The following is a 25,854-nucleotide window of genomic DNA, read 5'->3' on the forward strand; positions in this document are numbered from 1 at the left end:
TTCGGAACTTTTGATGAGAGTTAAATCCGGCTCCCCACTGGATATCTGCCCCCCCCCCGCATCCTGAAAGAATGCTTTTCCGCCTACCCTACTCCAGTTCTTGCTCTCCTTAATGACTCCCTCCTGTCGGGCATTGTCCCGTCTGCCTTCAAAGAAGCCACGGTCATACCTCTTTTAACCCCTTCAGTGCTAATGACAAGGTCAACTCGTCATGGGTTTTACCTGCCCTGTGCTTATGACGAGTTGACCTTGTCATGAACAATGGGAAAACGGAGGATTCAGCGCCCAGCGGGAAAACCCCCTAGCAGCCAAGGTGTTAAAAAAACCTGGTGCTGACCTGGCATGTAAGGCAAACTATAGGCCTATCTCCTTGTTGCCTTACCTGGCAAAAATTCTAGAGGCACACGTGGCGAAAATCCTCTCCAACTTCTTGGAGGAGTCCTCTTGCTTTGACCCCCATCAGGCTGGATTTCGGCCTGCGCACTCAACGGAGGCAGTCGTCACCGCAGTGCTGGATACCCTCCGAGACTGCGCAGACAGACGCTCTCCCCAGGCACTGGTGCTCCTGGATTTGTCGGCCGCATTCGACACGGTCGACCACAACATCTTGGTCGACCGTGTCGGACAGGCCGGCATTCAGGGCACGGCAGCCTGCTGGTTGAGATCCTTCTTGGAGGATCGCTCTCAAGCGGTGCGCCTGGGGGACTTAACCGGTGTTAAACAACTTACCCCATGCGGAGTGCCACAGGGTTCCTCCTTGTCGCCTCACCTTTTCAATATCTACATACTCCCCCTTATACAAACTCTGAGGGACAGACAGGTGAGAGTATTTAATTACGCAGATGATCTGCAGTTACTTTTCACCGTTGATAATTCTGCAAAATCCGTCAGCCACTTCCAGTCGACCATGAGGTTTATTAAATCCTGGATGGACCAAAATCAACTGAAATTAAACCCAGGTAAAACTGAACTGGTATTGACCGGGGAAAGTGCCAAACACTGGGGTCCCCAATATTGGCCCGCAGATTTGGGCCAAGCCCCACAACCATCACCATTGGCCAAAACACTAGGAGTCATCGTGGACAATGATCTCTCTCTAAAGGCACAAGTGGGCCAGGTGGTCTCCAAGTGTTTCTACCAACTGAAAAAAATCAGGAAAGTTCGGCGATTACTCACGCCTGAAGCTACTACCCAGGTTGTGATCGCCACGGTTCTGTCCCATCTGGATTACGCCAATGCCATCTACTTGGGTCTTCCAGGCTATCTCCTCAAGCGTCTCCAGATGGTACAGAACTATGCTGCCAGGATAATTTTGAAGCAACCTAGGTGGCAAGCAGCGACCCCCCTTCTCATTAAATTGCACTGGCTCCCGATCACACAACGCTGTGCCTTTAAGGCTGGCTGCATGATGTTTAAATCACTGCATGGCAGAAGCCCTGAATTTATTAATCAATTAATCACCAGTTATGTCCCCCCCCCGCAACCTTCGTTCTCTCCACCTGGGCCTTCTTCAGATCCCCCCGTTCAAGCTTAAACGTTCTGGTGGACGCAGGTTTGCAATACTTGCTCCTCATCTATGGAACACCTTCCCACTGGAAATCCGGCTCTGCCAAGATCTTCTATCTTTTCGGAAAGCCTTGAAGACATGGCTTTTTAGACAAGCCTTTTAACCTATCTTTCTTCACCTTTGTTGTGTTACCGTCAAATTAGCGCCAAGAAACTAATCAGTGTTAGTGCGCTTAATAAATGATTTAATAACATAACATAACATAACATAACAGCAATATAGTCGCAACATGCTGGGGGTGTCTAAAATTAACAATAACACAGTCACCGCTGCAAGTTTTCCTGGCATTTCCAATCCAGGGTGCTCGCCTAGTTGACAGAATCTGATCGGAGAAATGTATCGGGAACCCACAGTTTTTGTTCAGCCAGGAAACAGTTTTGTGTTTAAGTGAGTCATGGGACTCCTGGCGGAAGTTAAACTCGGTTTGGTATAAAGGTGGAACATTTGAAAGTACAACTACATATGGTTCACAAGCTGGTGGGAGGTTGACTGGTCGTATTTTCCTTGCTGAAGTAGAGGGCCCCTCCATACTAGTTGGGGTCACATAGGTCTGATTAGATTGACCATCCGATACACTCGTCACCTTAGCTGTAGCCGTGTTTAGGCCCCCCACCATTGTTTGCTGTACAGCGTTGTCAGTTAAAACATTCCTATCCCTCATTTTAGGGTTCTCATCAATGATTGTCTGGTTTAAAAGCTCCCCCAATCTAGACACTTCTATAGACAGGGCATCAATTTTTGCCACTAGAGGCTTAACAATCACTTCCAATTTGTCTTCTAGCAACTTACAAATGTAGTCTAAAAGATCAGGATTTATATCAATACCAATGTCTGTAGTCATAGTTCCCTTGTGGCTGGGTGTACTCCTCCTGGCTGTATCAGGCTTTCTCTTAAGGTATGTACCTCCCCGTTGTTTTCCTACATTTCCTTACTGCTCTCTTGGCCGGTGAGCAGTAAGTGGAAACATCTATAGGATCATCAGGCGCGTCATCTTCCAAGGTATCCTGGTCTACCATGTTTATCTCCTGGGGATCTGCTACAAGAGTACTAGAGATGACATCAGTTGTAGGAGGAGGGACTAAGTCTGAACCGCCACTGGCATCAGATACTGTTGTTATTAACTCAGGTAAGGTATCCCGCCCCAGCGACTTCCTTCTGTCATTGTTAATTTTGCTCACAATTTTCACTAAGTAATTGTCCATGGTTGCTTTATTTTTAGCCATTGATAGTAGCTGAGTGCTGACCCCTTTGGTAACAATGGCCTTTGGACAACCACTGGTACTAGGTACCAGACAGGAAAACAGGAGCAGTAGTTTATAACGTCTATGTACTTCCAATTTTTAACTTTAGGACCGAACCGGAATAACATGAACAATATAATCTAAAAGTTAGTGGATCTTACTTCTCAGGGGGATGGCCCAGCCCTGCCTCATTCTGCCCGGACTGCACAGACTGCCCCGCCCTTGTCCCGGGCTTCTCCCGCGATGCTCCCGTGAACGCGACTCGCAATGCGAGGGGCGTTCCGTGAATTTAAGCGCCTCCTGGCGCGCTGGTGGTGTGCGTTCTGTGCGTCTCCCAGGGGCAGCTGTGAGAAGTAGTTCGTTGCGGTACTACCTTTCCCCTCACGGCGTGGCAAGTTGTGTGGCAGGTAGCGGTGAGTAGCGGTAGAGCCGTTCCCCTCACGGCTGCCGGTCCGCTCAGCTGTTTGCCCCCCGGAGCTCTGGGCGCTCCGTGAACTTAAGCGCCTCCTGCCGCGCTGGTGGCGTTCGTTCTGTGCGTCTCCCAGGGGCAGCTGGGAGAAGTAGTTCGTTGCGGTACTGCCGTTCCCCTCACGGCGTGGCAAGTTGTGTGGCAGGGCGCGATGAGTAGCGGTAAAGCCGTTCCCCTCACGGCTGCCGGTCCGCTCAGCTGTTTGCCCCCGGAGTAATTTTTACCCCTACACTATCCAACACTTACCTTAAATGCGAAGTAACGGTATGCATTGTAATAGTATGCATTGTAAAGGTATAATGCGATGTAATGGAATGCGTTGTAAAGTTAGTTTCTGAAAATGCGATGTAATGGCATGCAATGTTAAAGAATGCGTCGTAAAGGATGTTGCGATGTAAAAACTGTGTTGGAAACGCATGCATTGTAAATGTATGCGTTGTAAAGTCATACATTCGCAGTGACCGCACTGTGAAGGGAGGCAGCGTACTGTTTGTTATCTTCCGTCCTTTGCTTCAGACCTCTTCTGGCTAGAATTCTTGCTCTGCTTGCTTGCATTCTACTGGCCTGGATTATAGTCTTTCAAGATACTGACTTCTGGGATAAAGCTTCTAATTGTATTCATCTGCAAGCCAATTGTGTCTATAGTTGTAATTTACCAATCCACTTTGCTGGAATAGATAACCTGAATCAAGATTCCAATCAACTCCTTCGTTAATTCATTTATCTCTTTATTAGGCTATAAAAGTCATAAAAGTACCGGCAAAAATACCGACAACAATTTTTTTTTTAAAACAGACATTTAGAAAAAGGGCATAACTACAACATTTTCCAAGCAGAAGTAAAAGCCCAGTTACCATCTCCATATGTATTTCTAATTTTCATAGTGCACCTGATATGATTTATCACTGCATAGCAGGTTAGCTTTGACCCCAGCTTCTGATAAAAAAAAAAGCAGGGCGTGTTGTGTTGTGTAATATTGGCAGCTCCTAAAATTGAGCCAAGAAGTGTTTCCGATAAGTACTGAACAGGGGGACAGCTGCATAAAGTGCTTTGCACAGGCGAGTTATCGCAAGGGACATTTGGAAAGATGTGCAAACTAAGTTCCATGCTTTGGGAAATGCAAACAGAAAGTGCAAAGCCTTAACCTAAGATGCGTAAGGTAAAATCAATATGGGGGCGGTGTTTCATATTCTAAATAAGGCGCCGTCCGTATGTAGTCGGTAAAGCTTAAATACGATACAACCAACTGCGTGCTTTTTGCCCTCGTTATGCGCGCTTTCTCCTCTCATTATGCGCGCTTTCTCCCCTCATTATGCGCGCTTTCTCCCCTCGTTATGCACGCTTTCTCACAGTGAGTGAAACAGTTGCTTAACAAGGTCTTTTGATGCGATATCTGTACACTCAGGATTTGTGAAAAGCTTTCCCTTCCCCTTCAGATCAAGCACATCTAGATCTCTTACTGTGTCTCATTAGCAGACAAATCGGTGTCGCAGAAGACTGTCTCGCCCCTGGAGCTCTCCACATCCGATCTGTGTTTATTCCTTCGGTTTACTCATTCCTTTACTTTGATGGAGATAAAGGGAACGCAGGACGGGTAGGGACCTTTTAAATCACACTTGCTTCTCTGGTAACCCCCCCCCCCCCTTCGAATTGTGTTAGGAGTCTGGGAACTTGATGTTGAAAATGTCACTTAATTAAGGGGCCGATTAGGATGGCGGTGAATCCGCATCCTCCGGGCCGGCTGAAGCCACCACCGGCCTGGAGGATGCGGATTCACCGCCGCGGCCACAGACATCACCCACTGCCAGATTAGGATGGCGGTGGGATTGCGGTGGGACCAGCGGCGGACGGCAGGTCCTTCCGGCGATGATCCGCGGGGTGTGGAGGGCTATTTGGTGGCGGTGTCTGCAAGACACCGTCAGCCAAATTAGGATGTGCATTGACACATGCTTTTCTACGGCGGCTTTTCCGCCGTGGAAAAGCATGTGGTCTTTGGGGGCCATTGTGGGCCCCCAGGGTGTCGGGGGTGCACATGGGGGGTACCAATGGTACCCCCAGCATTTACATGCACAAAGTGGCAGGCACCGCGCGGTGCCTGCCGCTTTGTGCATGTAAATGTAAAACATGCATTTTTAACCTTGCGGCGGGTGCTGCTTCAAGCAGCACCCGCCGCAAGGTTAAAGATACGGGATGTGACTGCCAGGGTGGCGGTCATATCCTAATTGCACCGGAGGGACCGCCGCTGCCCCTGCGGACAGTCCCTCCACCTCGGGGGTGGCGGACGGACGCAGGCCCCTCCGCCATCCTAATCGGCCCCTTAGTAAGCACAGGTATCCTATTCTGCTACTTACCTCCGAGCCATAGAAAAAAACACACTAGGATGCCTTTCTAGATCTATCTATCTGCATTACTTGCTATTACCCAAACCTAAATAATAATAATAATAATAATAATCCACAAATCAGTGACTAACTGTGCACAATGGATATTTTTTTATGAATTGATGCTGTAGTGAGTTTGAAAAACATTAGTGTACCGTTCTTTAGCACTTGTCAAACTTTGATGGTTTGTGTTCTGTAAGAAGATGATGACCGACTAAAGGAAATAGATGCACAGAAGGAAAGGTACGAGGTCATCCCGTCATCTGTATTGAAAAGTCACCTGTCCGGCCCGTACTTTATTGATGCTTTACATATTATCTTCTTCAGGTACCCCGGAGTCCTGCCCTTCAGTCAAGGAATGGTTTGTGTACCCTGGTAACCCACTGCAGCATCCTGACATAGTGCAAGCTGTGCCTCTTAACCTTCCAGGTAAATAAAGTAAGCCTTATTATAAGAAGTTATTGTTTTTTATTGATGTAAAGGAAGCCTCGCTCTGCAGTGAGCCCACACATCAGCCTGACGTTTGTGAAGTGCTTGCATGCATATAGAAACAAACTATCAGGGTGCACTCCACTCCACTCCACTCCACTCTTTCAAAACACTATCTCACATCCCTGAACCATACACCATACTGGTCTGTGTACAGCACCTTATGTAAAGCTTTGAACTACACAAACAAATAACATTTATCTGCTCAGATACTATAATGATATTTATATGCATTTAATTTGAGTGACTTATCCTGACATTTTGATTATTAGTGAATTAGTTTAATTGTACATAGGAGGAAATGTGTATTTATTATATAGATTATTCGCCAGTCCAAGATGGCTGCCTCAGTGCAGGCCTGTAAGGACCTGGTCCAACCCAGGTCAAACTGGGTGCTCAACCTGAGTCCTGAAAGGTTTCAAATTAGTAAGGCTCAATTTATCTAACCTTGTCCCAATTTCAACAATAAATTAACAGTGATTCGTTTCGGAATGGTAATACTTATTCTTTACTCATACTGTTAGCTCAGTTCATGAACATTGAACAATTCAAAAAAAAATTTCATATGAAATCATAGGTTTACTCAATACATTGTTATCTATCACATGTATCAATCCCCAAGGTTTTGCAAAATCTCATGTGTAAATTATACATATCAAAACATATCCCAATGCATTTCGGGTCCCTTATGGACCCTTCTTCAGGGGATGGTCATTTTCGTTCAATTCTGGTCCTTGACATTCAATAATTAGTCAATTGCTCAGTACTTCAATCTTGTTTTAAGGCACTGTAAAAATGATAAGTATGAAGGGGGTATGAGTGTCAGCATAAACAATGTGTATGAACAATGTGTATGAAAGCCGATGTTTACATTATTTCCCGTCATTACATTAACTGCCCGGGTGATGTGGAAAGCCTACCGCCACATGTGAATTCTCTCAACCACATAAGGTTAAACGGACCTTCACCAAGCTTAAAGTGAATACTGTCTCCTAAACCACGTGTAAAACCTCAAACGCTCCCTTATAACCGAGTGAAACACGTGCACGACTATGTGAGGAAATTCGGCTTACCAATCGTGCCTATACTGCAGTTGTCTATCTCAAGGACTCTTTTGGAATCATCCGGTTCTAGAAAAACATACGTTACTAAGACATCAGTAATCGTTATGGGAAACAAAACTGTGCTCATGCGCAAAGGAAATACTAAAGTCTCCTCGCTTACCAAAGCCGCGTGTTTCAAAAAGCTGTGCAATTCTTCCAACATGTAACGATTTTTCAAACCAAAAACAGCCAGTAACACTGAAAAGTTAAGGTAATAAATGTGTCAATGACCAGCCCTCGCTTTACCCGTTTCCTAGTTGCTCCGAAAAAACGCTTAACACACGCCTACCTCGATAGTGGTGGCGTGCTCTGATCCTTGACCTCCAAATTCTTCCGGCGTCAACATCCGGTCCGTCCTCTACTCAATTATATAGTGTTTACACGGTGCATTTAATTTGAGTGACTTATCCTGACATTTTGATTATTAGTGAATTAGTTTAATTGTACATAGGAGGAAATGTGTATTTATTATATAGATTATTCGCCAGTCCAAGATGGCTGCCTCAGTGCAGGGCCATCTGAAACATATCTATCATGACAAAGGATTGACATGATTCGAACGGAAATTGTTCTATATGCTTGATGTTGAAAATGGCAACTAATATGATAAAGGCTAGGAGGTCAGCCAAAACGCTTCGTCTTCCTGATGCTGCAAACTGTGACCTAATAAATGGACTCCTAGCAGTTCCTGGCGTGCAATCTATGTTTTATAACATGGATTGGCACACTCGCTGTGGTATGGATGCTTCTCGGAAAGTTGGTGCTGTGTGAAAAAGATATATACCTTAGCCCTACAATATAATTACTACCCCTCAATGTTATCTTTACATAAACAGAAAAAAACCTTAGTAACACTCCACACTACCAATATCTAGGTATCCTAATAGCCTTGTACTACCCATTAGCATTACCCATTCCAGATCCCTGAAAACATATTATTTCTCCTGTGCAGTACCTATCCCGGAACTCGGAAAAAAAAGAACCTTACTAAACGCGAACGCTACATATCCCTGAACCCTAAAAATCTCTTCACTACCCCCACTGTTTCCTTCCCTGAACCTTAAAAAACTCCCTACTTCCCCTTAGCTCTAGCCAGCTCTGAACCCTATGAACTCCTTACATGCCCCTTAAACTCACCCACCCCCAAACCCTAAAAAACATTTTCTACCCCTACACACTATCCAGCTCTAAACCCTAAAAACCTATTACTTCCCTATACCACGTATGCATGAACTTAAAAACTCCTTACTGCCTCCAGCATACCACCCATCCTGAACCCCTAAAAACCCCATACTACCTCTTAATACTAGCCATCCCCGAACCCTAAAAAGTCTTTCCTCTCACTAACACTACTCCGCCCTAAACCCTATAATCCCTTTACTACCTCTCTACCACGTAATCCTGAAGCCCAAAAACTACTTACTGCCCCTAAACACTCCAAACCCCTGAACCCTATCCACTATCCATCCAAGAAAGCCAGAAAACCCTTACAATCCTTAAACCTATGACTGTGTTGTAATTGTATTGTATTTTAACATATCTTGTTGAAATTTAGTAGTATGATACACCTGCAGAGGCAGTGACCGCTGTGCTGTACTGTCCGTGTGCCTGCAGGAAAATCAGGCAAGTTGAATATACATTTATGTAAGGTTAGCAAACACAAGTATACGCTAGTAGAATTATAGACATTTTAACTTTATGGTTAACATCTTTTTATTGTTTGATAAATGAATAACAGCATCAGCACACCTACATTTACTGGCCTGGGGGGAAATAAGAAACCAGTACCCAAAAAGAAATAGAAAAGAGGAGTTAGAGAAGAAGACACCTTAAACAAAACATAAGTACTCAAAACATTTGACATTTATCCAGGATAATATTTAGATGGACCCCATGTAAGCTGAGAGTTTTACAAAAATAAGGTGTGTTACCCTTTAGAAGCAGTTGGTGGAGTCAGAGGAAAGTACACACAGATGGACAGGGGAGGTCAATTCCACAAACTCAGTCACTAGGAATCGAATAAAGGAGCCCCAGGTTCTATTGAAACGTGGCAGCGTATCCGTTATCATCGCCGATAGCTTCTCCATACCTACAAGTTCCCATAATCTATGCAACCAATCCAATTTTGTCGGGATAACATCAGTAACCCAGCAGGACAACAAAGCCTCTTCAGCAGCCCCCAGAGCCATGGTGATGGCTCTGCCAAGGCATGATTTCAAGGGAAATGCCAATGTGTTCGGGAGCCCCAGCAATATATAGCCAGGGAATCTAGGCATTCTGTATTATGCATATTGTCTATATCGGTCAGAATATTGGACCAAAAGTGCTGCATCTTCGGACAGTGCCATAACGGGTGCATAAGTGTACCCACTTGCCCACAGTGACCCCAACAGTGAGTATCTCCTCCCGACTTCCAGCGGGCTATTCTCACTGAGGTGTAATACCAATAATGGGCTATCTTAAGGAACATTTCTGTGCCTGCAGTGGTGCAAGAAGAGGCACTAGCTCTGTGAATGATATCCTGCCACTGACACTCGCACTCCGTTTCCCACCTACGCTGTGCCAGTGTTTCGATGAGCTTTAAAGGTGTGAGGAAGAAAGCATATAAGTCTGGGAGTATGTGCCTATCCGAGTAACAGGTGATGAGCTATTTAGAATTTCGTCAATAGCCTACTGGTCTGTGGGCGAACACGGGGCAGCAGGGTCCAATGTCTAACAGCAAGCTATAGCCAATAGGTGTTAGGAGGCAGGTCATAATTAGAGTGAAGTTGGGGGAAGTCCATCACTCCGTCCACATCAAAAAGATCTCCCAATCTCTTACAATTCGCTTCTTGCCACCTCTTATACATGTTTCCCTTTGCTGCTGGGGGGGAGGAGTCTGAGTTACAGATGAAAGGGGTCAGGAGTGAGATACACATGGAAACACGTCTTGTCTCTTGTACCCTGTTTCACACTCCCATCGTGGCTCTAGTGACAGACGAGAGATAAACCCTGCTGTACAATGTCTCTTTGGGAGCCAAGGCACCTTCCAGATATGGAACCCTGCGAATTGTCTGATCTATAAAGCACCAGTGCTTTTCAGAACTGGCCCTGTTCCACTCTATCATATAACGTAGTTGGGCCTCCTGGTAATAGCTCTCTAGGTGGGGAAACCCCAACCCCCCATCTGCTTGTCTGAGGTATGACTGATTACGAACCATGTGTGTCTTCTTGCCCCCCCCCCCAAATAAAATTGTGTATGAGATGCTGCAATTTATTTAATACCAGTGCTAGGGGTTGTAGTGGTAGGGTTTTCATGATGTATAGAAATCTGGGGAGCAAGGTCATTTTGATGACTGCCAACCTACCCAGCCATGATAACATATCTTTTTCCCAGGAGAAAAGTTCTGATCGTGAGTTAAGGTGGAGGGTGGAATAGTTCTCCTGAGGAATAGGGAATGCGGTCGTGGGGAATGCTTGAAACCGTAGATAATTCACCCCTTGAGCACCCCAACCAAAGGGAAAGATATTTGCCAGGAGAGCTTGGTCCGTTTTAGGGATGGTCAAACTGAGGGCCTGCATTTTTTCTGCAGGTTGATCTTAAAACCAGATAGTCACCTGAATTCCTCCATTTTACCTAGGAGAGGGGGCAAGGAAGTGAATGGCTGCATTAGTGTAAGCATAATATCATCGGCATAGAATGGGACCTTGTGTTCCCTGTCACCCATAAGAATGCCAGTTATAGAGTTGTGCTTGTTGTTGGATCCATTCAGCAAAAGGCTCCATGTACAATGCGAAAAGTAAGGGGGCAGGGGGCAACCATGTCGGGTACCCCGCGATATCTTAAAATATTGGGATCATGTGCTAATAACTCTCACCATAGACTCCAGATCCACATAATTACAGCATACCCAGCGGGAAAATCTCTCCCCCAGCCCACATCTAGTGAGAGGTAGATGAAGGTATGGCCAGTGGATCAGATCAAAGGCCTTTTCGGCGTCCACCGACAACAGCAGTGCGGGCCTTTGAGAGCGTTGTGATTTATCATGGAGATGACTTAGTCGCTTAGTGCTGTCACTGCAGCTCCTCTCAGGAATGAACCCCGATTGATCAGGGTCGATTAGGCCCTGCATAAAAGGCACCAGGCGGGAAGAGAGAATGCTTGAAGATCTTCAGATCCACATTCAACAGGGAAATGGGCTAGGTCTTTACCCGGTTTCAGGAGGACTACAACCGCAGCTATCTGCATGGAGGGAGTGAGGTTCCCGGAGTCACTGAAAGAATTGTATAGACATGTCAGGAGTGGGGCAAGTATGAGCACAAATGCTTTATAGAATTCTGAGGTGAACCCATCCTCCCTTGGGGCTTTGCCCATGGGTAGCTGTTGAATGGCTCAGAGGACCTCGCCCGAATATATAGCCCCTTACGGGGGCGAGTGCCACATAAGCCGCAGCGTCAGCCTTGCTGAGTGTCTCTGCCGTGTAGAGGGTGGAATAAAAGCGCTCAAATTCTGCCTCTATTTGTTCATCACCATATACCCGCTGTCCCAGTGGACCCTCAATCTCGGTAACCCTTTGCTGAGTAGGAAACCCTTCACGGAGACGCAGCGCAAGGAGCTGGCCAGCTCTATTGCTCCCAGCATAGAAAGGCTGTTTTTTTTTTTAAAACACATATTCTGCTGAGTCTAGATCCACTGCCTTAAGCTGTTTCCGCTGCTTGGAGGTAGGATGTAGGTAAATATGCTCTCTCCAGTTCTTTTACAGTCCCTTCCAGTTGCCTGCATTTGGCCCGCCTATCCTTATTAAGCCTAGATGCTATTGCAATGAAAGGTCCTTGCACAATCGATTTAAGGTGTTCCACACCACTGTGAGCGGCATGTTGTTCGTGTCGTTTGTTGCTAGAAAGACCTGGATTGCTTTTGACATTTCGAAAATGTTTGCATCGTATGTAAGTAACTTGTAGTTGAGACACAATATCCGTTGTCGGAGCGACCCTCAAGGTACTTGCAGTATGAGAGTGGTGAGTGAGGGGTCCGTCATCGCCTCCACACTGATCTCGGGTGACGTGGTGCCAGGCTGAGATGAAGGGATGTAAGAAAGAAATCCATATGGGCCTATGTTTGATGTGTCCTGGAGAAGAATATGTAGGTCCTTGTGGTTGGGTTGCTCCGTCGCCACGCATCCACCAACCTCCATGTCTGCCAGCCACTTCGGCATTGACTCCAAAAGCACTCCAGATTGCCCCAATCTCTGTATGGACCTATGCAGTAGTGAATCACCCACTATGTTAAAGTGACCCCCTATCCATATGTCTTTATCTGGGGAGGATACCACCTTTCCCAGGACATTCCTAAGAAAGATTTCCTGATGATTATTTGAGTCGTATACTGAGGTTATCGCAAATGTGCGTCCCATCACTTCCAGTTGCAGGGAGAGCAGCCTACCAGGTATTTTGGCATTAATTTTAAGTACTTTCCCTGAAAAGTGTGATGCAATCAAGATGGCTTCCCTCACCTTCCAGCCACTTTGCAGGAGCATTAAGGCCCCGCACAATGAGGTTCAATATTTTAAACGTGAAGGTGGGTAAATGGCATAGTACCTCTTACATGGGGAAGTGGAGCCAACATTCTAAACACGACCGCTGGGGACATGAGAAGACTGGTATTGTGCTGTGGTCAGAACGAAAATATTATCGAGTCAGAAAGAAAAGGACCCTTCAAGACTTGAGTACTTGCATATCACAGTTGGGAAGTTACACAAAGCAATAATGGAGTACCCTGAACCCTAACACAAATGAAACCCAATGAGTATGGATAGTGTAACCACTGTTACTTCCCTCCCTATTGACGTAGTTGAGCATTGGAGAGATATTGCCTGATAAGGGAGACCACGCCTTGGAGGCCCCCCGCAGCCAAATCATAATCCATCATATAGCGGATAGGGTCCATCTGGCAGGCGGTCAGTCATTTCCATACCACGACGTTGAAGAAGGTGGGAGCCCCACCATGCGAGAGCCACCGAGATATTGGGCATCACAACCTTGCAGCCTGGCCAACACAGCGCCTATAAGAACCAAGCTTCCGTCAGAGCCTGGCAGCTCTCAGTTAGGACCTCACACTCCGTCTGTGTCGAGCACATCGTCCCACTGCTGAAGTTGTCTCAAAAGTGCCTCTCGTTCACTATGGCTTTCGGATGCAGTGGGCTTCTCCAGCAAGTCTTTCCCAGTTTGACGTCAGAGTCTCTATTTGGTGCCATAATGTGTCGGGGATCTAGGCTGCTATTGCTGGGATTCCCCCTTAGAAAGTAAATGAAAGCCCATCACAGAGTGTGCCTTCTTCAGGGTACAAACTGCTTGAGTTTCTTTATTCCAGACAAATATAAGTCTGAAAGGATGGCCCCAACTGTAACCAGTTACCTTCTCCCACAGAAAGGCTGTGGCAGGTTTCATGGATTTGCATCGTTGAAGTGTGAGTGGTGAGAGATCTTTAACAATGCTAACTTTGATCCCCTCAAAGGTTATAACTGGCAAGTCTCTGACCGTTTACATGATCAATTCCTTCTGTTTGTAGGAGTGGAGGCATGTAAGAATATCATGTGGCTGCCCTGGGGTTGTTGCTGGATGACCTACCCTGTAAGTGCGATCAAGAGTAATATCTTTTATCATCAAGACCGGCGCTACTTGCTTGAAGAGCCTCAGCACATAATCCTCCAGTTTCTCGTAGTCCGCTTGAAGAGGGACACACCTGATCTGGATATTGGAATGTCGAGACCCATTCTCCAAGACTTCCAGGCGATAGTGCATCTCTTAATTTTTATTGCGCAGTTCCAGTAGTTCGCAGGAATGGGCATGGGTTCTTCTTCTCACCATCACCAAATCACTCCAGGGAGTCCACTCGATCCCCCAGCTCGCCCAGGTCTGCCTTGATACTCTTGATGTCCGCCGCAACATCGCGTCGCAGAGCTGCAATGTCTTCACGTAGCATGCCAAAGAGGTGCAGGTTACTGGTTCCTCCGATGTGATGGCATCTGCGTCCGTACTTATCTCTTGTTTGGGAACCGCTGGGGGTCGATCAGGGTGCGCCTCTGCCTTCTTTGTGGGATATTTGCTGAGTAGGTCCTTGATAGAGGTATCCTTTTTGGAGCGGTTGGATGCCGGATGTTTCTTGACGACATTTTGAAAAATGGCGGATGTGTTGCAGTGATGATGTAATATTGCAGGAACGATGAGACTTATATACTTCATTTTGGTGTCAAAACATAGGTTTTAGGGGTTAAGTAGTCTTATAGAGACAGAAAATAACTCCTTGGAGCATCCCTTCTGCCACTTTCCAAAATGGTGGATATTATAGAGGAAGAGAAGATATATATATATATATCCACTCGATCCTCTCGCTCAACGAAGGGACGACAAGCCACACCAGCCAGGTACAATCAAAATTTCTTTATTGGGCACAAAAACAGACGCGTTTCGAGCTCACGGGCTTTTGGTCACATGACCACCACGGACATTTTGCAATTGAAATAGGTAACAAAAGGATAACAAAGGAAGAGAGACTCTGTGTTCAATTTCACACAGGGTTCCCAAATGTGCCGTTTTGTTAAAAATAGAAAAAAATCATTTCATTTTAATTGTAAAGCACATTTCCAAGGTGTATGGTGTATTTTAGCAGAAAGGTATATGATGAATTTGCATTCTATTTACAAAGAATAATGGGTATAGTACCCAATTTCATATTTAGTTCTGAGAACTCAAGATACGCAATCAGGAGGACAGAATACTATTAGAGAAGAGAGAAAACATAGGTTATAGGCGGCAAAGGTGAAGAGAAGGGTCAGGAGAGAAATCTTTGAGAAAGGAAAGGGAAATGAAAAATGAAGGAAAGCAGGTTAATTCTGGTGTAGTACCATTGTGAATTAATCTTTTATCCAAACTAATTAACAATTCGTCCCATATCCCTCTATATCTTATGTATTCTCCTCAATCCACCAATTATCTGAGTAATCAATACTAACTCAGAGATTGTGGAGACTAATAGTCAAAAACTATAAGAAATTCGGTGTATAGGAAGATCGCATTTATACGGAAATGCGCCCCTTCTAATCATTACTAAAAGTTCCAGAATTAAATAAAATATCTATATAAGTGTCAATATAAAGCCCGTGCTCTTATCGCTAATGTATACATTTTTGTGGAGTTGTTGTGCTCGTAACCATATCTTCTATCCGTGATGCACATTATCACTCCATCAACAGCCCGGTTTCTAGAAGAGGTAAAAGTAAAAGAGTTATGATTAGTTTCATAGATGACCATAGTGGCTGAATATATATAGATAGTACAATCTTATCTCAATATCACAATCTTCAATCTTAGTTTAGGTCCTCCAAATCATCAATTTGCCAACAATACACCAAAAACACCCAAATGATGATACATAAACATAAATTATAAATTTTAAAATCAGATTATCATGGAATCTGAGTATCCAGAAGCGGGCAGAGGAAGGTCTCGGTCAGAAAAAACTATTTTATAAATGTACATACATTTCCTCATCAATATTCATCCCCATAGGAGCGATACTGCCTGCCTGAAGGATGAACTTGGATTCTGCTCTATGTAGTGCTGTCACTCTGTCTCCTCCTCTCACATGTTTAGGAATTGAGTCAAGGGCAAAGAATTTTGCCTTGGTCCAGTCCCCATCATGATGGGTATGGAAGTGCTTGGCTGTGCTGTAGGAAAAATCCTTATTGGTAATTGCACGCCAATGTTCCAGGATTCTCTTCTTGACTGGAAAAGTTGTTGACCCAATGTACCATTTGCCACAGGGGCATGTTACTACATAGACTACAAAGTCTGTGGTACAAAGGATTTTCTTGTTGATCTTCCATTTTTTGTTCACCCTGCTGAGTACGACCTCCCTTACATTAGTACTGTGTCTGCAAGCCTTGCATTTTCCACATCTGTGGAATCCTCCCTTTGCCTCCAGCCATGCCTTCTTCTTTTCCATATGGCTCTGTACTATTAAGTCTTTAATAGATTTGCTCTTCCTATAGGTTATTGATGGGTGTTGACCTAATCTCTCTTTCAGGGTTTTGTCCTGTAAAAGGATATCCCATCTCTTCCTTACAATCTTGCTGAACTCGGGGGATTGAGTAGTGTATGTTGTTATAAGTCTTATGGGGGCATTGGATGTATTTTGCATACTCTTCCGTGATCTGAATAAAGCATCTTTCCGGTCAATTTGAGAAACTCTCACCTCACCCTTCTTGAGCATATTAGAATGATAGCCCCTCACAGTAAACCTTTCACGCATTGATTTCTTATGCCTCTCAAAGGATTCTTGGGAACTACAGTTCCTCTTGGCGCGTAAGAATTCGCCAAAGGGTATTGCCCATCTAAAGCTGGGGGGGTGACAGCTTGTCGAATGGAGTACCGAGTTCCCAGCTGTTTCCTTCCTGAAGATTTCAGTCTCAATCCGATTCTCAAAAATCCCTAGTTTTATGTCTAGGAAGTCAATGGTACTCTGACTGTGTTTCATTATGAACTTTAAGTTTAAACAGTTCAAATTAAGTACATTTACAAACTTGAGTAGTTCCTTTTCACTTCCCTCCCAAACAAAGAAAATGTCGTCAATAAAACGAAGCCAGATGTCCACCTTACTTGTCCACTGTTATAGGGCGTCGTTCCTGAGCACCTGCTCCTCCCACCAGCCTACCAGAAGGTTGGCATAGCTGGGGGCAAAGCAGGTGCCCATCGACGTGCCCTGTATCTGTTTGTACAAAGTATCATCATATAAAAACACATTTTCTTCAAGACAGAGCTCTATCATTTGTAGCAGCATTCTAGAGTGGGCGTCTAAATGTCTACTTCTTGCCTGTAAAAAGTACTCACATGCCTTCCAACCATCCCTGTGTCTAATTGATGTATAAAGACTCTCTACATCCAGGGATACTAACCAGAAGTGAGGCTCCCAATTAATGTTTTCTACTTTCTGGAGAAAGTCTTTAGTGTCCTCTAAGTGAGATGTAAGTTCATTTACATAGTCTTTAAGAAAATAATCTACATAGTGAGATACATTCTCCAATAGGCTATTAATAGAGGACACAACGGGCCTTCCTGGGGGTTCTGTTTGGTTCTTGTGTACTTTAGGAAGTAGGTAAAGTGTGGGCGTGGTAGAATTTTCATTAATTAGTAATTTGGTTTCGTCCCAATTTAACAGTTTGTCATTATTCCACTCACAAATTTGTTGGTGTACCCTGTTCTGCAGTTTGGCTAGATAGGTGTGATCAACTTTAACATAACATGCAACATCTGACAATTGTCTCATCGCCTCTTTAACATAAATTTTCTTGTCCCATAAAACTACGTTACCGCCCTTGTCTGAGGGCTTAATTATGATTGAGTCATCATTCTTCAAGTTTGTTAGGGCTTTTCTCATTTCTGGTGTTATATTCTGCTTCGCTGGAGGTTTGTGTAAAAGTTTGAGCATGTCGTTAGCGACCAGGTCATGGAATAAATCAATGTTGTCCCTTGGCAATTGTGGCCTATATCTGGACCTAGGTTTGAAAGGGGTCACTATAGTACTGGATAGGGTCTCAGTTATGGAGGTTAGGGTATTTTCCTGGGTTCTAGGTGTTTGCGTCTGTGTTTGTGTTAGATCTACTACACCCTCTTCATGAAGACTCTCTAGGGCATTCTGCAACTCGTTCCCTGCTTCAGATGACACGTCAACCGTGTCTTGTATCTGGTGAATGGGCTTCCTATTAGAGTGTATTTTATGTAGTTTCAGCTTTCTGACAAACATGTGTATATATATATATATATATATATTAATCACCAAAGCAATCCCGTTACCGAGGGCACACTGTCACACAGCTGGTGCGAGTTGCAGGGACGGGTTTCCCTGAAATTGTATTCACCACCAACAAATTATACTCGCACTCCTCCAAGGAATCATTTTAGCAGGTTTCATTAATTCATTGTGCCATTACAGCACACAGCATTACAACCTACGCGTTTCGATCTCTCGATCTTGCTCACGGCACGGTTACAAACATTTGTCCTACTTTAGTTTCAGTCTTTTATACCAGTTATTCATATCCGCACTATTATGGTGCATTATGGTCCTGGTAGTTACTATTCACCTCGAATTCTCTAACGATTATTTAATTTTTGAATGGCATACTGGTGTGCATGTTAATATTTTCTTATATCTGGCAAGATGGACAATAACATATATTAGTCATAACCTGTCAACACGCACAGACTGATAGTTCGATGAAAGCAAGGCAATGTGACATGCAATGATACAACGGATGTTAGAAGGCATGTAAAATAATGAACATTGACTCACTTAGAGATCCTCTGTGTATGGCGAACGAAACGCCGTGTTTATAACTTAATTAGTTGTTGACAGGTTATGTGCTGGGTGCTGTAATGGCACAATGAATAAAACCTGCTGAAATGATTCCTTGGAGGAGCGCGAGTATAATTTGTTGGTGGTGAATATATATATATATATATATATATATATATATATATATATATATATATATATATAATGGTTTTTGATCCTTTTATGTATACACTAAACAATGTTTATCATCGGACTATAAAAACATTATTTTTTATCACACTGGTTTTAGACAAATTGTTTTGGCAATTGCTCGTGGTACGTTTGCAGAATCTTGAGAATTTGAGAAGAGAACATCAACAGGACACACACGTCTTGCAAGTACATGTACATGTATGTTCTGTGGGTAGAGGCTTTTGAAATTTCGTAGGTTTTAGCACTCCATCAATATCTTCCCAACCAAATTTATACGGATATTTCTCTGCGTATGCATGATCCAAAACATTTACACATCTTCTGTTCAAGTAGAATGCTTTTTAACGTGTCCACGCACAGAATATGACACCATTGGAAGGTCACTTAGTGGGACTGATCTCTTGAACTCACTGTACCGAACATCGTCAAATGTTTGACAGTCAGAACTTATTTTCCACACACGCACAAAGTATTTTTCTACGTCTTCAAAGTTACATTCTTTTTCTGTCTCACCCAATACTTTTAGAAACTTCACAGGTTCAGCATTAAAAGCTCCAAGCTTTGTTCCTATTTTGCTCATAGTGTCATCACCCGTAGGAATATGTGCCTTGATAAGAACAATGGGCATCTCTGTGTCAAGTTTCTTATACAGAATATGAAGCGTGTTTAAGTGTCATTTCTTTCCTGTTCCATAACGTATCCATAACTCTGATGACCTGTGACTTATGAACATTGCAACAAATCTAAGTGGCACAATAATAACATATGTGTCATTTGACAATACAATTAAGCATGGGCGGATCTAGCGGATCTCGCGTACGCGAATTTGCGTATTTACGGATTCGCAATCCGCAAAAATACGCGAACTCTCGCGGATTTTTACGTTTTTTGTGTTGGCGCGCGTTCGCGAGGATTTGTGGACCATTTCGCAATTGCGAACTTACTTTTCGGCTCGCAACGGCCGCGACTATGTTGTTTCTACGTCTGGTTTATCATCACAGGTTCACAGCACCCTCTGTTTCACCACTGCCACCCTCTGGTACACCCATGCCACCCTCTGGTACATCCTCACTGCCACCCATTAGGTTTGTTTATCACTGTATATTATGGGGGTGAAAAAAAGCAACCACACCTGCCCTGCTTCAACTGCCATGAATTAATTTGGTGTTGATTAATGTGTCAGTAATTTTGAAACTTCCAGTCTGGCTGGCACCTGCTTCCTTCCTTATCTGTAATTTGCTTTCTGTTGCAGTGAAAGCAAGCACACCTGCCCGTCTTCAACTGCCATGAATTAATTTGGGGGTGATTAATGTGTCAGTAATTTTGAAACTTTCAGTCTGGCTGGCACCTGCTTCCTTCCTTATCTGTAATTTGCTTTCTGTTGCAGTGCTATTTTTTTTCACAGGACCTTTATGGTCTACTTGTAGCTATTCTATGAGCCTGCTGTTTGGGTCATAGCAGGGTCATACAATAGTTGCAAATAGGCAACTGAACTCTGGAGGGGCCCCTCAGGAAGCACTAGAGTGAATGGTTACTAATGTTAAGTTTGAACTTTTGCACCTGGTGATTGCTTTCAGTTTAGCAAAAATCGTTTTTCTGCAATTTCGCGCTATTCGCGGGGCGTGAATCCGTGCGAGATCGATTTCGGAAGCCGCGAATGCGTGCGAATACATTAATTTTTTGTTTGCGGCGTGTATGTTCGCGTGATTTTTTGCATGTTCGCAAGGCGCTTGTAGTGATACGTTTGCGAACTTACCCACGCGGTCATACACGGGCGCGGCCATCTTGTTTGCGTGACGTAATTCCGTTTCCGGCCGCTATGTGTAATCTCGCAAAGTGTGCTGCTCGCTAGTACAATTTCGCACGTGATCGCGAGGAAAATCTCGCGCGAACTTACCCACGCGATCGTGAATGGGCGCGGCCATCTTGTTTCTCATTCATTGCTATGGTTCTGGGCATGCTTTCTGTATCCTCTCTGAATCTCTGCCATCCTTTGCTTGTTTGAAGTTTATTTGATCTATTTTACTTATTATCTATCCCTCTATTTTTCTAGCTCTATATTTTTGTGTTTTCTGCTACTTTTAGTTAATTTTAAACTACTTTTTTAAACTCTTTTCTTTTCTTCTTCACTATTCTATTTCTTCTTTATCATTTAACTTTATTTCTGCCCAGACCATGGTAAAGGGAGCCGGGAAGCACCCTGAGAAGGGGAAGGGTCCCGCACCCCGTGCCCGGCTCCCGTGCGGGCGTTTGAGGGGGGAGCAAGTGGTGCCACGGGAGATCTTTAGCGCGGAGGAGGTGGCCGCACTAATCTTCTACGTCCAGCACCGCCTCCCCAAGACCATCCTGGGAGGCGGCAAGATCGCAACCGGCTATGGCATCCGGGAGCGCCGGAAGCGGTGGGAGAAGGTGTGCCGGGCCATGTTTAAGCTCTCTGGGGTCCGGCGCACCTATAACCAGGCCACCCACCGCTGGACGGATGTCATGGACCGGGAACGGGACTTGCTGGACGCGCTCGGCGTAGAGGTCCCCGGGCTTGGTGAGTAGTAGTAGCTATTCATCACTACTCTGTTTTATCCGGCTCTGTTATTTGCAAATCTTTGTTCTTTACCAAGAGCAATAATGCTGCCGATTACATTGTAGGTAAATTATATTTCAAAATCTTCTATGCATTTCAGGTGCACTGCTCTCCTTCTCAGTAGCCTTGCTTGCTACAATGCTTATTTGTTTTGTATTTTGTGTTCATTTCATTGGCCTGAGAAATTATGTATGAGTGTAGTGTAAAGATAAGAACTGCGTAATGCTAGACACTAAGGGTCATATTTTCAATTACCGGCGCATCCCTGCAAAGTAGCAGGGATGCAGCAGTAATTGTGCGCCATGCCACCACCACCCATTGGCCCAAAACGTCACAGAAGCCTTACGCATCTGTGCCGTAAAGGCGGCGCATTGCTGGAGTTGCGTGCCAATGATGGCGCAGCTCCAGCAATGCTCTGGGGTGCCCTATCTCCCCAATGCTGCATCAAGCCGTACGTCGGCTTCAAGCAGGCGCAGGGTTTGAGTCACGCATCATTGTCCTAAAAGTGACTGATTGACATCTTGTAGATTTCCCTCACCCACTTTTAGGATTCGTTCCTGCGCAGGAACGCCCTCCCTTGCGCCGGAACGCCCTCCCTTGCGCCGGAACGCCCCCTGATGGCGCAGGGCTTTACAACGTGATGCATCTCCCATATGCGTTTTTTTTAATATATACGTCGCACCATGGCGACTCTTTGGTTCTGCCGCTGCGTCACAAAAGTCACGCAACAATGGAGGAAAATGAGCCGCAAGGGACTTCTAAATCAGCCCCAACAGACTGAAGTCCAGTCCTTCCTTTAGACACATGGCTATAAGAAGAAATAGTGGTGGTGGTCGGTGGACTGATAGTTTGAGTATTCACTGATCTGCAAGCAGGATGGACTTTGTCTGTCACTTTGCGTGCTGCGGACTGCTGCCTGCCAGGCCTAGGCAAACCTTTTTAGTAGTCTGTTTATTGAGTTACATAGGAACTTTGAAAGTCAACGGTCCGCAAATCAGGCAATACGAATAACGTAGTATACCACATGAGATAGGTCAATATATCCCGTGGAATAGTTGTCTATCTATTTGCTATTTCTCAAAAATATTTTGTTATAGTTCTTTTGAAATGTTTGATTTGGTTGACAAATCTCATCCATGTTTTCTGGTCTTTCTTTCTTTCATGTTGTACATCAGCTCCCACCAAGGGCAAGAGGACACAGGAGGAGGGTGCTGTTCAGGAGGATGCAGGCCAGGATCGGGCAGGCGAGGGCTCCTTTGCTGGCCCCAGTAAGTTTTAATTTTAATAAAGAGTACCTATTTTTTCCTAGCGTTCCTCATTCGATTTTTTCTAAATCGTCTTTGATCTTCTTGTAGACTGGATCTAAATTCTTATCCTGCCTCGACTATGACTCCCTGTGGTATTACTAGATTATTCTTATTAGTCTGTCTGTGTAGCTAACTAAGATTGCACATTTGGCAATTCCATTGGACTCCCATTCTAGTCAGCAATAGCTCTATGCACTGAGTGCAGTCCTCTGGGATTGTCCATAATGTCTTTTCAAGTCTTCTAAATGTTTATGCTTTGACAATTGCCAACAATAAAAAGGTGAATGACCACCAAGAAAGAATAAGATACTACTTTACTTTTGTTTTGGATAGAAGGACAATCCATTCTACCACTGTTGCAGGGACAAATCTGCACAAACCGAACTATGAACACTAAATAGTGCATTGTTTATCAATTATAATAGGCGCAGGTAGACTTTCTTTCCACATACCTCAGTGATATCAGACTTTGAAGAACCCCCAATCTCCTTACTGACTAGATAGTGTGGCAGATCATTTAGCTCCCTAAGTCACCGATAATTGATCCCCAATGATCATTAGATTATCCTACGCAAGGCAAGAGTACGGAGTCACAGTCAAGAAGTGTCAGAGGCACTCATGCTTGCAAAAATTCCAAAACCTTTAGCTCATCCACTCTAGTCTGGAGGACCAAAAACCACAGAGTCTATTTAAGTTTAAAAGCTTTATTAAAACTAAACACATTTATTAAAATCAACTTTGTCATAAAAGTAAACGTTTAACTGAAAATGGAAAAGTGCTTTGTGCTAACGATTAATTGGACACATTTCTTGTGGTCGAGCTGAGCGGTCACCTGGTTTGAACTTGAGCTTGACCCTGATCGTGTTCTTAGAAGTCAAGCTTCTGTTAGGAGAAAAAGTGTTGCGTGTTAAAAATAAAAAGCAAGCATTCATCAGTTGTGACAAAAAGTGCAGCAAGACAACAGCCTTCCCTGAAAAAAGGGAAATTTTTACTGTAGAGTATACAGTTACAAATTATTACATTGTATTTCGTTTTTTTTAACTTTCTTTATTCCTCCTCGACCAAATATTATACAGTAGTGAGTGGTGTATTCTAACATTCTAAAAATTTACTTTGTAGGTGGAACATCTGGTGGCGGGGCCAGCGCGGAGGTGGTGGATGAGGAGGACAACTCTTCTGGGGAGGAGGCGGTGCGAGTGCTGGACAACACCAATGTGCCTGTGAGGGTTGACACGGTGGTGGCGGGCACAGGTAAGCTATATATTCGAAAAGCGAAAGAAGGGTGTAAGTAAGTGTGGAAGGACGAGAAAGTTTATGATGACTGGCAAAGAAGAATGATATGTGTTTGCTTGGCCCCCGAGGTGGCTGGGAAGGAAAGAATATGGTATGGTGCATGGCTGGGTCAATGATGAAGCAAGGATGGGTGGAAGGACAACAGCCTGGGTGGGTGAAACATAAACTGTATGTGTGCATATACTTTGAATGGATGGATGCCTGGAGCATGGTATTATCTGACTCTTAGATAGCACATGTGTATCTAGAGAGAGTAGATGGTCACTGGATGAACTAAGTGTTACCTTGAAGAGCATGTAACACCGCACCCGCACGTCCGTTCCAGTGTAGGGAAGGCAAGGAAAAGAAATTGTAAATTTGTCCAATACTACCATGAATAGTAGCAATAGTTTGTATTGCAACTACAAGCACAGCATATATCCGGTTATTACGGTGGACACTCCGTACCTCTCTTAATAACTTTAGTTTAGTAGTAGTACGTCATTCATGTGTGGGTGTATCACTGTTCACTCAATAATAAGCAAAGCACCTAAAGTCATCCCATATGTCATCAAATACATCCCATGTGAAGTGATAGATAATCTAATTATTTAGCTTCTTCATTTTCCTTTTCTAGTACTTATTTGCACTGTAGGGTGAAAGGTAAATTAATTAAGCAGTAGCCCTTGTAACAGAGTATTCTCAGTGCCACCCGTAATAGAAAAGTAATAGCTTCACCACCTGCATGTACTGGACCGGTACAGTAACGCAAGTCTGTCTCACTCATCATGGCGTGCGTCTGTTTTTCTCGGGTGCAAGTTCACTGCGCTGGCATTCTGCCGGCTTGCATAAGATAACGTACCAATTTTCCGAAACAAGAGAGAAGAAGAAGAATAAAACTGGTGTACTGTCATAGTCGACTGTAATGGAAGTCCATAGTGGTCGTAGAATTTGTTCATTAAACTACCACTAATGTTAGAGCAAGGATGCAGAAGTGGGAGGTTAGATAGATACTGTCCTCAATAGTTATGTACTGTGCTTTCAATTTGCTACTTGTACTGTGACACAACTTTCGGCTCAATCACTTTGTGTTATTAATGTTAAGGAGCAATGGTTACAGACTATGTCTTTCTTTCTTCATATAGTTGCTCCTTCCAAATCGACATCACGGAGGGAGCAGGCTCGAATGGCCCGGCAACGGAGGCTGGATGCCACTGTCGCGGAATATCGGCGGCTGGTGGCCCTGGAGGAGTCGGAGGACACGCAGTCGACCGGTGCAACCACAACATCCTCGACTGGGACAGCTGCATCCTCCTCCATGAACCCACGGGCTGCCAGCCAGCGCAGTGCTCCAGCGGTACGGAGCCGGGCTAACAAAGCCAACCGCCACCGCCAAGCAGCAAAAAGACCAGCTGCCCCCCACAGGAGCTGCAAGGCACGCCAGCGCCGCCTAGGAGTGAGAATGTCCTACCTGGAGCAGGAGGTCCATAGGTACAAGAACTTGGTGGAGGGCCTCCGCTTCGAGCATGCCACCCTCCGCAAGGAGTATGATGCCCTGGCCGCAAAATTCACCAGCACCCTCCAGTAGTGGAGTGTCCCTTGCCCTTTTTTTAGAGACTTTTGGGGGGTGGGATTTGGGAGTTGGGTGCTTTTTGGGACTTTTTAAAGACAATCGTTGGGGTTAGGGAGGGTCTTGAGGGAGATTATTTTGTTAGGGCTACATAAATATACTTTTTTAAACTTTATCTGACCATACCTGTTGTTTACTGCTTTTCAGTCTGGTGGGTGGGGGTGTAACAGTAAGTTTGTTTTCCTGAAGAGTCCTAGGACTTTAGTAGTACTACCGTCAATCTCTCGTCTAGTCCTAATACTCCATTATACTACCTCCCACCAAACGCTTATCTTACCTGTGATTTGTGTTAG

The 25,854-nt window shown here is 44.5% G+C and overlaps 1 protein-coding gene across 2 annotated transcripts in view; it reads left to right on the forward strand.

The window, feature by feature from the left end:
• Window positions 1-25,854, forward strand: part of FAM120B (family with sequence similarity 120 member B) — a 970,087-nt gene that overhangs the window by 194,803 nt on the left and 749,430 nt on the right. For both annotated transcript variants that reach the window (XM_078649083.1, XM_078649082.1), the window contains one exon: window positions 5,986-6,087. In XM_078649083.1, the coding sequence (XP_078505209.1) occupies window positions 5,986-6,087 (102 nt within the window). The remainder of the gene's footprint in view (window positions 1-5,985; window positions 6,088-25,854) is intronic.

This window comes from Lissotriton helveticus, chromosome 6 (genome assembly GCF_964261635.1).
Source record: "Lissotriton helveticus chromosome 6, aLisHel1.1, whole genome shotgun sequence".
NCBI classification, from domain to species: Eukaryota; Metazoa; Chordata; class Amphibia; order Caudata; family Salamandridae; genus Lissotriton; species Lissotriton helveticus.